Source organism: Natator depressus, chromosome 3 (assembly GCF_965152275.1).
Source record: "Natator depressus isolate rNatDep1 chromosome 3, rNatDep2.hap1, whole genome shotgun sequence".
Lineage (NCBI taxonomy): Eukaryota > Metazoa > Chordata > Testudines > Cheloniidae > Natator > Natator depressus.
Window position 1 is genome coordinate 192,764,673 of NC_134236.1, and position 13,034 is coordinate 192,777,706.

The 13,034-nt window shown below is 36.3% G+C and overlaps 1 protein-coding gene across 4 annotated transcripts in view; it reads right to left on the minus strand.

Annotated features, from left to right (window-relative positions):
* Nucleotides 1-13,034, minus strand: part of MEIS1 (Meis homeobox 1) — a 123,597-nt gene that overhangs the window by 19,219 nt on the left and 91,344 nt on the right. For all 4 annotated transcript variants that reach the window (XM_074949554.1, XM_074949555.1, XM_074949552.1 and 1 more), the window contains exon 9: nt 5,740-5,816. In XM_074949554.1, the coding sequence (XP_074805655.1) occupies nt 5,740-5,816 (77 nt within the window). The remainder of the gene's footprint in view (nt 1-5,739; nt 5,817-13,034) is intronic.

Sequence of the window (13,034 nt, forward strand, 5' to 3'; positions counted from 1 at the left end):
TATTCTGTCTATACTGGGCATGTTCCAGAGCAAGTCTGCAGGGGTTGTGCAGTACTTCTGACGAACTGAGAACAAGCAGAGTGTCTCCCCCGAGCTCTTAGGGTAAGTCTACACTGCAATTAGACACCCATGGCTGGCCCCTGCCAGCTGACTCAGGCTCACGGGGTTCGGGGTAAGGGGCTGTTTAATTGTGGTGTAGACATTCCAGCTCAGGCTGCAGTCTGAGCCCTGGGACCCTCCCACCTCACAGTGTCAGAGAGCCTGGGCTCCAGCCTGAGCCCAAATGTCTACACAGCAATTAAACAGCACCTTAGCTCAAGCCCGAGTCAGCTGGCACGGGCCAGCCACTGATTTTTAATTGCAGTATAGACATACACTCAGTGGTCCCCTGCTGATGGCCAAGTAGCATGGAAGAAAAGAGCAGCCTGATTTAAATATAGAGAGAACATGAGCTGGACTTGGGACAGCAGGGAATAGATTGGGACAAGGATCCTTGCTAGATGAGGAACTAAGATGAAGACCAGGGACAGGCTGGAGGGGACAGACGGGGTCAATGAGGAAGGGGAACAGGGACAGCAGGGTCCCCAACCACTAAGCACATTCCCTTGCAGAACCAAGATTCCTGAGAGTCTCAACATTCCTTTGCTGTAAGAAAAGAACTATCAAACCCACTTCTCTCTAGTGAGTGGTCTACCCAGAGGATGACAACATGCTAGTGCTATCATTTACTCCATTAGCTCAAGTGGGAGAGATCTGAACTGTGGACTAAAGTTCCCAACCTGCTTATGACCCATGTGGGTGATGGTATTATTCCAGATGATCCAATTTTTTTCATTGCTTTATAAAAAACCTAAGAAATTACATACTAAAAATCTACATTTAAAAAAAATTGATACTGCAAAGTCAAGCACCCAAATGCCAGTTGTGACTGAAACCTTAATTTGGCCCTCTTGTGCAGATGCTTTATGATACAGTCTTTAATTATATGATCACCTACTCTTTTTCCACAGGGATCCCTACCTCATTCAGTGCACAGACTAGACAGTACTATTGTCAGTTTTCTGAAAATTTAGGCCATAAGCATCTCAAATTGGGTACCCCAAATTAGTGGACATTTTTCACCTTAATCTCTCTGAGCCTCTGTCCTCCATCTGTAAAACGTGGATAATACCACCCCTCATCTCAAAGTGGTGTTGTGAAGATTAGTATCTTAGTGCTTCACAAACATTAATTAATTAGAGTGATGAGCACCACAGAAATGTCCATGAGGAAATTAATAATTCTCTCTTCAAAACAAGGTTTGAATAGCATGCAGCAAATGAAGCACTGAATGAGCATAAAATAAAAGTGAATAGCTGCTCATTCCATGTGTACTATCCATCCTGTGCACTGAATGAGGCAGGGATAATGTGGAAAAAATAGCATGTGATCATGTATTTTAGACTGTTTCATAATGGATACGCACATGGGGGCCAAATAAAGATTGCACATGCAACCTTAAGTTTGGTGTTTCCTAACTTTTGAGTGTTTGACTTTGCAGCCTTAACATTCTTTTACAGTGTGTGTGTATAAACACCACACACACACTTGACAACCAATACAGCTCTGTAGCACTTGATGAGAATTGCTTTGCCGCCTAAAAGTGACACTAGTAATTATTTAACATTAGCTCTTAACAGGAACAGATTCAGGTGGGATGCAGTAAACAAGGAAACAATATAGATTGTTTGACATACCCTATACGAGCTCTCTGTTGAAGTAATAAGTGATTGTGATTGAAACATCCAGAAAGTGCAATACAGAGCAGAAGTTTTTTATCACAGGGGAAAAACACCTTATTAACCTCTACTCTGTCAAGTCCTCTCTATGTCCATATATGCAACACTGTCAGGAATGATTGAGTGCCCCTTCTAGTTCATGTTATCATGCTCTGAACCTAAATCACTAAGGGGCTAAATGACTAACAAGAGAATGACCTGAATGGGTGATTTAGACTAACAACATACTCAACTCTGCCACTGTAGTTCCTACACCAGGCTTTTTGCTATACAATGACATGTCACTCTTTCCACAACAGAAATATCCAACAGTTGCAAAACATAGTTCCAAATGCAAACACTGCTTGGTTTACAATCAATCAAAATCTTTATTTATAAAAAATCACTTACCTGGCCAATTCCAATATAAAAAGTATTTCAGTACAAAACTTCTGCATTTTTAAGATATCTGTCCTGCCACTGATAAGTTTTGTGGGACATCTCATACCTTCAATCCATGCATGCAACCTCCTCTAACTTCAAGTGGAGTTGTGCACGTCAATTGAAGGAACAACAATGTTTCTGAACGCATGTGAAAAATCATCCTCTTTTCATTAAGAGTTTGCACAGAAAATTAAAGTACACAACTAGCATTTATTGTAAAGGCATCTAAAATATCACAGAGGATATAGAACAAATGCTTTCAAACTGCATAAAACAAACCTCCTCTTCACTGACTGTTTTGTGGCAAAGTGATAATGCTATCCAGAAAATCCAATGTTCCCACTCTGGACTAACTACCCTACTACTAGACATGAGTTTATGTTTTTCATGCACATTTCATGTATTCCCACATGCTGTGTTGCTGCCAATAATTTATGACTGATCTGCACCCGGGCTGCCCTTCAGCATTTTATTTAATCTTTGCAACAGTGATTTACAATGACTCCTTCATTAACACAAAAATCTACATGTGTGTTAACAAGTTTGGAAGAGTCTAAGAAAGAAGGTAAATTTTTTTTGAAAGTTGTGGCTGAATGACTTACAAGCCAGCTGAAGAAAGGCAAAGTAAACCATAAATGATCTGTTTACTGTTCCCTGCAGCAAACAATTTAGGCAAAATAATTTGTTCTCATGCATACCTTGTTATAAACAATATAATAATTAAAATGTTGGGAAACATTTTCATGTATCACCAACATTCAAATTAGCTGTTCGGTGTTTATCCCACAGGTAGTCCTTTGCATGGCCTGCTCTCTCAGACTTTCAGTGACAACATCCATTTTTGAAACTGCCCTTTTTTGAAAGCCTGTGTACTGTATTTTGGCATTGCTGCCCCTTCAAAAGTCAATGGGAAATCAAACATGGACACACAATTTAAAAAATGCACTTCATCAGCTCTCCAGTTCTGAATATTTTGGGGGAAATTGTCTCCCGAATGAATACCACAATTTAATTGTAACTCCACTGGAGAATTCTCAAACTGGCACCAGCAGTATGACTGCCCTACAACCAGGGGACTTCAGTTAGACAGTATTTTGACCTGCATTTATTTTTTTCTTGCATATAGAGCTTATACAGATATGTGTGACACAAAACCAAAAAAAGAATTTTTCAGTTAGCAGGCAAGCTGGGTACAAAGAGAGACCACAATGTCACTCAGGATAAAAATCTACTAGCATTAGTTTAAAAACATGCTGTGGTCATCATCTCCTAAAACTTTTCTTAGGCCTTCCTAAACTGACATACTTGTCCATAAAGAAAAGGAGTACTTGTGGCACCTTAGAGACTAACCAATTTATTTGGTTAGTCTCCAAGGTGCCACAAGTACTCCTTTTCTTTTTGCGAATACAGACTAACACGGCTGTTACTCTGATACTTGTCCATAGGAAATCGTATACTTCAGTCAGATCCTCCATTCATACTTTTCCTTGTTGACTGAAAGGACTGACTTTTTATATTTCTCCTCATAGTTCATGGCCTTCAATCACAGGCTCAGCCTTCTAAGATTCACCCAACATGAGATTTCTAACAAAGCAGATATATAGCCTTGGAAGAAGAGGTTCAATATCTCTATGGCATACATACGGTAGCTATGCTCATGGAATATTTTTGCTAGCATATGAAAGATGGAAAGCAAAGCAAATGCACCTGTAGGAGCAGGATTTGAAGTAAGGGATGGTATGTGTTGACGTACCAACTGTACATAGCTACACATATCCAGAGCCCCTCTAAAGCAACAATCTTTTACTCAGCCATTATCAGTAAGAAGGAGCCCTGGTTATCTACATAGCCCCTAAAATGGACAAAACCACCTATCATTCACTTTAAGGACAACAATACAAATTAAGATATTGATTGGACAAAGGGTGGTGTAATAAATCTACAACAAATAAAGATACTTTCCCCTCTAATGATTTGTAATACTGAAATCCAAATTTGCTTTATGATATTATTATTTTTAGGACAACATTATTTTTTCTTTTTACAGCAAGTATCTGGAAGCACACTTCAGTATATAAGGTATTCTGTATTTTCCTTTAATCAGTGTCTTACAAGGCTGCAAAAAAAAAAAAAATTGATCTCCCAGGTCTGCTGTGAGGTCACAGAAATTGATAACCCTTACAAGCTACGCTTATGTGAGTCTGCCTGTGTCTCACAGATAGTGCACTTTGTAAATTAATCCTCCAAAGGCAAATATATTGTAAGTAGCTTGTTATCTCTAAAGTACTAAATTGAAGAATACATGGGATTATATTGACAGAAATTACATTTTCTGTAATGGGGTTTAATATATCTGAAATCTCTCCGATAGGCTCCGAGTCTCTCTCACCAAGGAGGGTTTGTTAATGTAGGTGCAATGGACATCAAGACAAAATTTATTCACTAAAATGGATTAGGCCATGTAATCAGAGCTTCAGTAATATTAATCTCGGACACTTATTGAATGAAGGGGGAGGGAGAACAACTTTTGTCTGCAAACTGGCACTTCTGACTCCCTTCCCTGCAGTAGGCCTGCAGCTTATGTTGGCAATTTCTGGGTATTACTTCAAAGAGGATAAGGTTTCCCATCATAAACACTAATTCAAAAATATTAGAACAATTAATCAGATATACTTCGTTTCACAGGGTTTTAGGTTTTGATACACTTCAAATGTGACATTTGTTCTGCTCTTTTGTATGAAACCTGGATTTCAATAACCGTATTGTTGCCATAACAAAGGGTAATAAATCATACCTTTTAAAAATAGTCTTGTTGCCACAATTTTGTACTTAAATGCGAATACTTTTGGCTGATGCAGAAACCCAGCCACAAATAATAAGCAACTTAACATCTGCTTCCAAAACAGCAAAGGTTTAATTTCTTAAAGCCGTCTCTGCTATAACAAATCAAGGGTCCCAACTATCCTTACTTTTAAATTAATAAATTAAACACACAATTTTTTTCCCTGTAATACTTCAGTGGGGAAAAGGCAGATTTTCCTTGAAGTTTGTTTCAAGATTTTCTTTTCTTTCTCTCTTTTTTAAAAAACTCAAATTATACTGAGAAGATCCGCAAATAACTTTGTTAGTCAAAAATAATAATTTGATATAAATGGTGATGGACGCAATCAATACAGACTGAAGAAAATGTGCAGAGTGATGTACATCTGACTTAAATTTTCTGGGTCTCAAGTGATTGATTTCTTAAAGGATGGGTATGCAGATACTATTATATCCAGGGAAAATACAGACATGCATATAAACTGAAATGTAACTATTTAAAGAGCTATGAGAAAGTAAATACTATATGTTTTCTGCAGTACTAAAACTATAGTTCCCATACCTGAAACCATTCTGTAGGCTACATTACATTTGCATCAATAAACTTCCACGGAAAGCAGGCAACTGCAGGGCGTGTCAGCAGCATGCCAATCATTAGAGGCAGGTTGCTCGTGGTCAGAGTACTGGCTGTGGGTAAACACTAAGTAAAATTACTTACCAATTGTTCACCTGAAGTATAGTGAGCCCTGTGTCTTGTGCCAACTGTTTTTTCTGTTCTTCTGAAGGGTAAGGGTGCTAAAAGATACCAAAATAAATATATATATTTAAAATGATGGTTTTACTCACTTTTAATTAATAATAAAGTCTGACGTCTATTATTAAAAGGTGAAAATACTGAGGTGTGTCACTTTTTGTAATTATTAATGGGCTACTACATCATTTAATTAATGGCAGTAAAAGACAGGCCAATTATAAAGATTAGTGAAGTGAAGAAATAGCTGCTTAGGATACTGGCAGTACCTTGATACTCTGTGCGGATATTTGTTGCAGTATCACAAAGTTTTGTGATTGTCTTATGTGAATTACTAAAGTCATGTTACTGAGGGCTTTTTCAGCATTTCACCAAATAATAAAGAAAACATGCACACAATATATATGTAAGCACCACTAGATTCTGTTTTAATGAAGGCAAATCTTATCTGTGCCTGAAAATAATTTGCAAATAAGATCAGCATCTCAAACAGCAACAAATGCTGGGATTTTGAACATAGGCCAATATAAGGTCAATGATAGCACATTTTTGTCTGACATTAACATAGCTGTGCTATACTAATCATGAGAGACAGAACATAAATACTAGTTTAAATGAATTCAATGTTACAATTAAATCATAAAAGATACATTTCTTGTGAGAACTTGATTGCTTTCTCAGAAAATTCACTTATGTGTGAATACAAATTACTTAATAAGTTAAAAGCAAAAACCACATCCAAGTCTGAATTTAGAAACAACTTTGCCAACGTCATTTTCCTTGATGTTAAAGTGTTAATTGTCCTTAAAGAAAATGAACCAACCCCACAAATACAGCAATTCTCAGGAAGAAATGTCGATTAGGGTAATCTATTCTGGCCCTATACTTGAGGTAACAGTACCACTAACTTGAAATTTAAATGCCGGGACTAACTTCTGGTCCACTACACGATAAAGTTATTTTAAAATTCCAGTAAAATTATTTGATAAAATAGATTTGACATGTCCAAACAGCACGTTAACGGTTGCAACATTCTTTACTGTATTATGCATGCATCCATTTTTCCCACAAACATTCCACTGTTCTTTGGCGTTGCCATTAGATGTAATATTACAAAAGATGTAAATGAAAACTTTTAAAAAATATAGGAATTTATAACTCAAAATCCAGGGATCTTACTTCTATGATAACTATTGAACATGTTTTACATACTACTCTGAACCACATAACCGGAAATCTAATAGCTATGTTGTACTAATTAACATTACTGAATTACCTCATCTTACTAACTATGGACCCTCATAATTCAATTTGTTTTCTCTTGTCAGTTTGTCCAACAGAACAGAAAGCACGTTGCAGTGGACTCTAACACTAACAGAATATGCCTATGACACAGAAAAATGATTAACTTGACTTTTACCCATCAATGGTAGAATATTATATGTAGACTGAATATATCTTATATACTTTCCAATACCAATATATTTTTACCTTTTGAAAATGCTTCCAGTGCAGCTCCATATTGCTAATTACATCTGAACTACATTTCCATTAATGACAAGTATACTTTTATGGACATAAATATGACAACCATTGAAAGAACATTCATAAAAACTATTTTGAATTGTATTATTTGTTAAATGTGCTGATAGCCGCTCCTTGCCGAGTTTCCAAGCCACCTTTCAGTTCTTTTATGGTCTATGGTCACAGTATCAATGCCATTTAAGTTTAGAGTCAATGTAATTGCTGCTGAAATTCACTTGTGCTTTATTTTCAGAAACATGTTTGTACTTATATACTACGCAGCAAACGGTTGTATTTTAGTTCTGTCCATCAATTTGATCTTAGTCCATTAGAATAACCTGCCCCTTCAGCTTGAAATAGCCTCAGTATTCTCTTCAAAACCTTACAGTGAAGATTTGTAGACTTTCATTTTAGTTTTACTTCTCATTTTAACTTTACTATCATAAAAGGATATGCTTTATTTTCTTATTTTGCTTTGTCACCTTGCATGTGATCAGATTTTAAGTAATTGAACAAATGGTATCTCATTTTATGTAGCAAGCAATAATTACTAGATAGCCTCTAGCTTTTGGAATTGAGAACTCTGTCTCCATTAACCAATTTTCAATTGTTCTGGACTTTTTTCCAAATAGACAAGACCGGATAAAATTAGTCATCAGAATAATACAGCCACTGTATAAATAATTGCTTTAAGTGTATCAAAACAAAATTCCTTAAATCATGGTAAGTTTAAGGTCATCTGATTTTTTCCATAGTCTAGTTATTGGCTTAATGTAGCATAAACTTTGAATTTCATGAAAAATCTATAATTGTTATAGTCACATGAAAGCCATGACTTGATGTGGCTAATCCCTCTTAGCCAAAAGTTCACAATGAGGTAGGCTTTTTATACTGAGACTCAACATGTTTAAAATATCTTGAACACTGCATCCTTATTATATAAGCTATTTGTGGATACTATGAGTTGTGCCTTTGTAGGCTTAAAAAAAAAATGACTTGACAACTAATCAACATGCCACAGGCTAGGTTGCTATAAAAACTTTCAAAGCCTTGTTGCATTCCCACCCACCAGGCTAGTAAGGCATATGCTACAGGCAATGGCAGACATCACGTTGCAACAGAGATAAAGGGGAAACCCCTAAGAACTACCATTTTATGAAGAAATAGGAAATTCATTCTGTACTATTGCTGTTAATCCTCTTTTCACATATGTAGCAGTAATAGATAGTTTCCATGAGAGTGCGCCTTTATTAATTTTGGTTAAAAGGGACAAAGACACTCTTAAAAAAAGTCACTTATAAATGTAGCTCTGATTCCCGTTGGCAAATATACCTAACACTAAGATCACTTTGGGATATCAAAGCAAATTGGACCACTGTTCAATAAACAGTGACTTGAGACCTTTACTTTGTTATGTACATTAGCCTCATACCATTATCTCTTAAAAGCTTAATTATTTGCAAACAATTGATCAAGATGTGAATTTGAGAAAGGAATGCTAGGACCACTGGGAGAGCTGCAACGCATTAGGAGAGCAAACAAAATTACCTTTAGATCTTACAATAAGAATTAACGATTGGGACCATATATAGGGCAGTGCAGTAGCTGAAATGTTCTTTCTGGAGTGTTTTCCATTTGATCTACATTAACACCTCAGGAATGAATGAAAGCTATAAAACAGTGATTATGTAGGGGAAGGCTAACCCTCCTTCCCAGAATCAATCCAACACATGTATATTGGGAGATTGCAGACTAGCTTTCCTGTGGAGGCTAGAGGAAAAGGGTGCCTCCAAGAGATATGCTCTAAGAATTATTTTGGGAAAGTTCGATGGTCTGTGTTATGCAGAAGGTCAAACAAGATAATCACATTGGTCCCTTCTGGTCTTGGAATTTATGAAAATAGGTAGCTAGTAGGGAAACAGAAATTCAGAAGAACTCAGGCTTACAACAAATAAGGGCTAAGGCATTACTGTAAAATAACGGGGCCAAATTCTACTTTTTTCTATTCAATAGGTTGCAGCAGTGTTACAGCACAACATTTGGCCTATCTGAAACCTATCACTTGTTCCTTACTATAAACCTAGTACTGAAATGTGGATTGACACTATTAATGTGTTTTTGCAGCTCTGTGGTATTACTTGTAATAATGATTTAGTACAGAAGTGATTGCTTAATAATCCCATCTGAGTCTGCATGCAAATGCAAATTTAACCCTAGGAGATTTGCCCAGGGCAATATAAACAGTTAAGGAACATTTGAAAAGGTAAAAATAACTTACAGAATTTAAGTCAGAGCAGTCATTTTAGCAGTAACAAAGCAATGAAACTGACAGAGAGAAAAATGTAATTTTCCATTACATTCTCTGTGAACAGTTTAATAAAACTGTACTTAGAGAGTAGCATTCTGGATAGAAAGTGTTGTTGTTTTGTTTTTAAAATGCTGCAGAGAACTTGTTTAACCAAACAATCAATAAGACTTATTTATTCTTTGACTACAGTCAGTGGGTAAAGAGAAACTCTACAGTAAATACAGATGGAAAGTGTCCAGACCCATATCTTAATGATACTCCTTGTCCAAATGTACTCCTTTCATCAAATTTTCCACTACTGACTGCAAATGTGGATGCCAGGACAGTGATACACTTTATCTTATCTGCCCTGGTAACCAAGTATCAATAACATTCCCTCCCTCATTGCTTTGCCCACTATAACAGCACATTGTAATGGTTGCAGAAAAATGGAAAATAATCCTGTACAGAGCTTGCTGCTGAGATAATGGAAGGCTAAGCTGTCCCTTCTCAAACCCCAGATTAGTAATTTCTTGTGACACAGAACTGCCTCTATACCCAAACTGCAAAACAGCTGTAACAAAGCACAGAGATAGAAGCAATTTTCAAGCAAAATGTTATATGTTATATTTTAAAAGGTATGGGAATAGGCACAGGAAGAACTGATCTAATATGAGGAGTTATGGCAACTGTCCAATATAATAACCCTTATCAAAGCATGTTCTGTTGCTTGGTTGAATATGGGAGAACAATTTCAGAAGTTCTTTTATCCTTTTCCTCCAGTCCTCTGCCTCCTCCACAGCTAAGTTTAATGCATTTATAGAAGATGACCTTGAGCTAAACTCTGGTATGTGATGGAGAGATACTTACTCCCCTCAAAAAACTCCCCCTCAAAAAAAAAAAAAGTCTACCACATGGACTTTCACTATATTAACCATAACATTCCTGTATTATGCTATAAAATGTTCTAATGAAATGTTTTTGAATGTATATATAGTTTTATTTTAAAGATTCTTGCTCAGCTATATTACGGGTCTAAACCTAGCTGTTCAATTAATAAACAGAAGAAGTAGGTGATCTGGTTAATACTGACAAATTACAAATCAGTTTTATATTTAACTTTAAATCTTGTTTAATCAAAACTTTATCACATTAAAAAATTTGATACCGGGGGGGGGGCGGCGGTTATATGTTGTACACGTGACTTGTTTATATTGTTCACAATTAAATTGATCTATGATACGTTTAAAAAAAAATCCATAATGCTTCCTTATTGTATTTCAGCTTTATGAATTAGTTTTACTGTTTCAGTGAATGCTTTTTTGTCTCCTGACTGCACATTATCAAAGAGACACTTTGTGCCTGCTATTTGCATTACAAAAGCAGTGCATGGTGTAGTCTAAGAACATAGCTTGAATTTATAGTAGTTGAGTTCTGTATCCTCACACATGCTGGAATCAAAAGAATAACTAGGGTGTCTACACTAGCAAAGTAGCCAAAAGCATTTGGAATACTATCAGTAAAGTCACAAGATTTCAACCTGCTTTCTTAATTCTCAAACGGTGTATTTAGATTGAGCAATAAATAGAATGCATTTAGACACAGTTTGCTCATTTTTCAATGAGTGGGTGAATTAGTTTGTAGATAAGTCCTATTCAGTAGCGGCTCTAAGAAGTTGCCAAGTTGAGGTGTACAGCTATGAAAATCAGCTGGGAAGCTGAAAACTAGATCTTGTTTGTCACATGGGAATGAGCTGCACATCTAAGGAAAAGCTAAACATTTTACAGCAATCGCTTTATTCTAAATACATCCACAAGGATACAAAAGAAAACCTTTTACAACTTTCGCACAACCAGTTACAAGTTTATCCCTGTAAACTGGCTCTACATATTGTCTATTTGATTTATTATTTAAAACTCATTTATTGGTTTTTCAATACATAAAACACATGTAGTGAGTAAACATAATAGAAGGATATATTCATATTAAATACACAAAGAAGACCTAGTCATCCTTTAAAATTATACACACACACACAAGCTTAACAAGCTAACCACTTCTCAATGTCATTTTAAGAACATTATTATTAAATTCCTGCACTGATAGTTATTGAAAAGTTAACTGTAAATGCAAAATCAAAAGCCATATTTCCTTTCTTTAAAGTTAAAAATACATAAAAACATGCAATATCTGAAGTAACTGTGGTACCTTTGCATATTTTACAATGTAAAGTGATACGTTGCAGTTTGGCTTCTACTACATTAGAGAATTCCTAAGGGACAGATTCTGAATAACAACTTACTCCACAAAAGGTCCTATTGATGCCAGTGGGAACCACTCAAGGAGTAAGGTACCATTCAAGGTGAGTAAAGGTATCCAGAATCTGGCCCTTAGTAAGGAAAATACACCATATAAAGTATCTGAACATCAAAAAAGGAGACCTAGTTTTGTTTGGGGAAGAATGGGAATGGGGGCAGACCTATACTGTTCAGTGGACAAGTTGCATTTTCCTGAGAAAATATGCCCTCCTTGCTCTATGATTCTCTCTTTCCATTTCCCTTTTGTAGAGAATTTCTTGCAAGAGCTGTCTATGACCCTGTTTTGCCATACACAAACGTGAGTATCCTCGCCAGCATTCAAGGAGAGATATGGTATGGCTTGGGACACTCTGCCAATACTTTTCTGGTGGCCTGCATCAATTTATGCGGAATGCAAGCATTCATTAAGGGGGAAAGGGGGGAGAAGAGGTGTGTGTGTTTGGGGCGGGGTGGGGGCAGGGGAAGTTCAGCTCATCCCCTACACAGGATATTATAGGAGCCAGAGAGTGAGTGAGTACAAAATGTCAGAAATGTGAACAGGAAGCACTAATACAGTAAAAGCCAACCTGTTCTTCAGACTGCATTTTCACATTCTGTACACAGTAGGCATCTGCTTGATTGGACAGTGTTCGATTATATATATTACAATATATTTTGTTAATTCATTACAGAAGTAATTCCTTGCTATTTTGTTAGTTTAGTCTATATGATATTATATTGGGGTGATGGACTTTCCCTTTCTGAAGTCCAGAGTGTTTTTTTTTTTAAAACATATCAATACTGTACAAAAGCCAACTGCATTAGAAGATAAATAGCTTAGGACAAAGGAATACGAAAAGGTGCATCCTTAAAATAAGTGACATTATCTTAATTATAATGTAGTACAAACAGCAGTGAAATATTACATGAGTGACACTGAAATAACAGAGTAAAGGCATTACCTAACTTCCAATCCAATTATAACTAAAATTCACATACTTAAAAGCAAGCTTTTTAATTAGTCCAACTTCACATCAGAAAGCTAATCACAGATCTCAAAAGGTTAAATCCATCTTTGAACAGTGCTCATAAAAATCTGCTCTCTGCCCCCCACCTTCTTCCAAGTTAAAAGCTCCTGTCAAGGAGGAAAAATC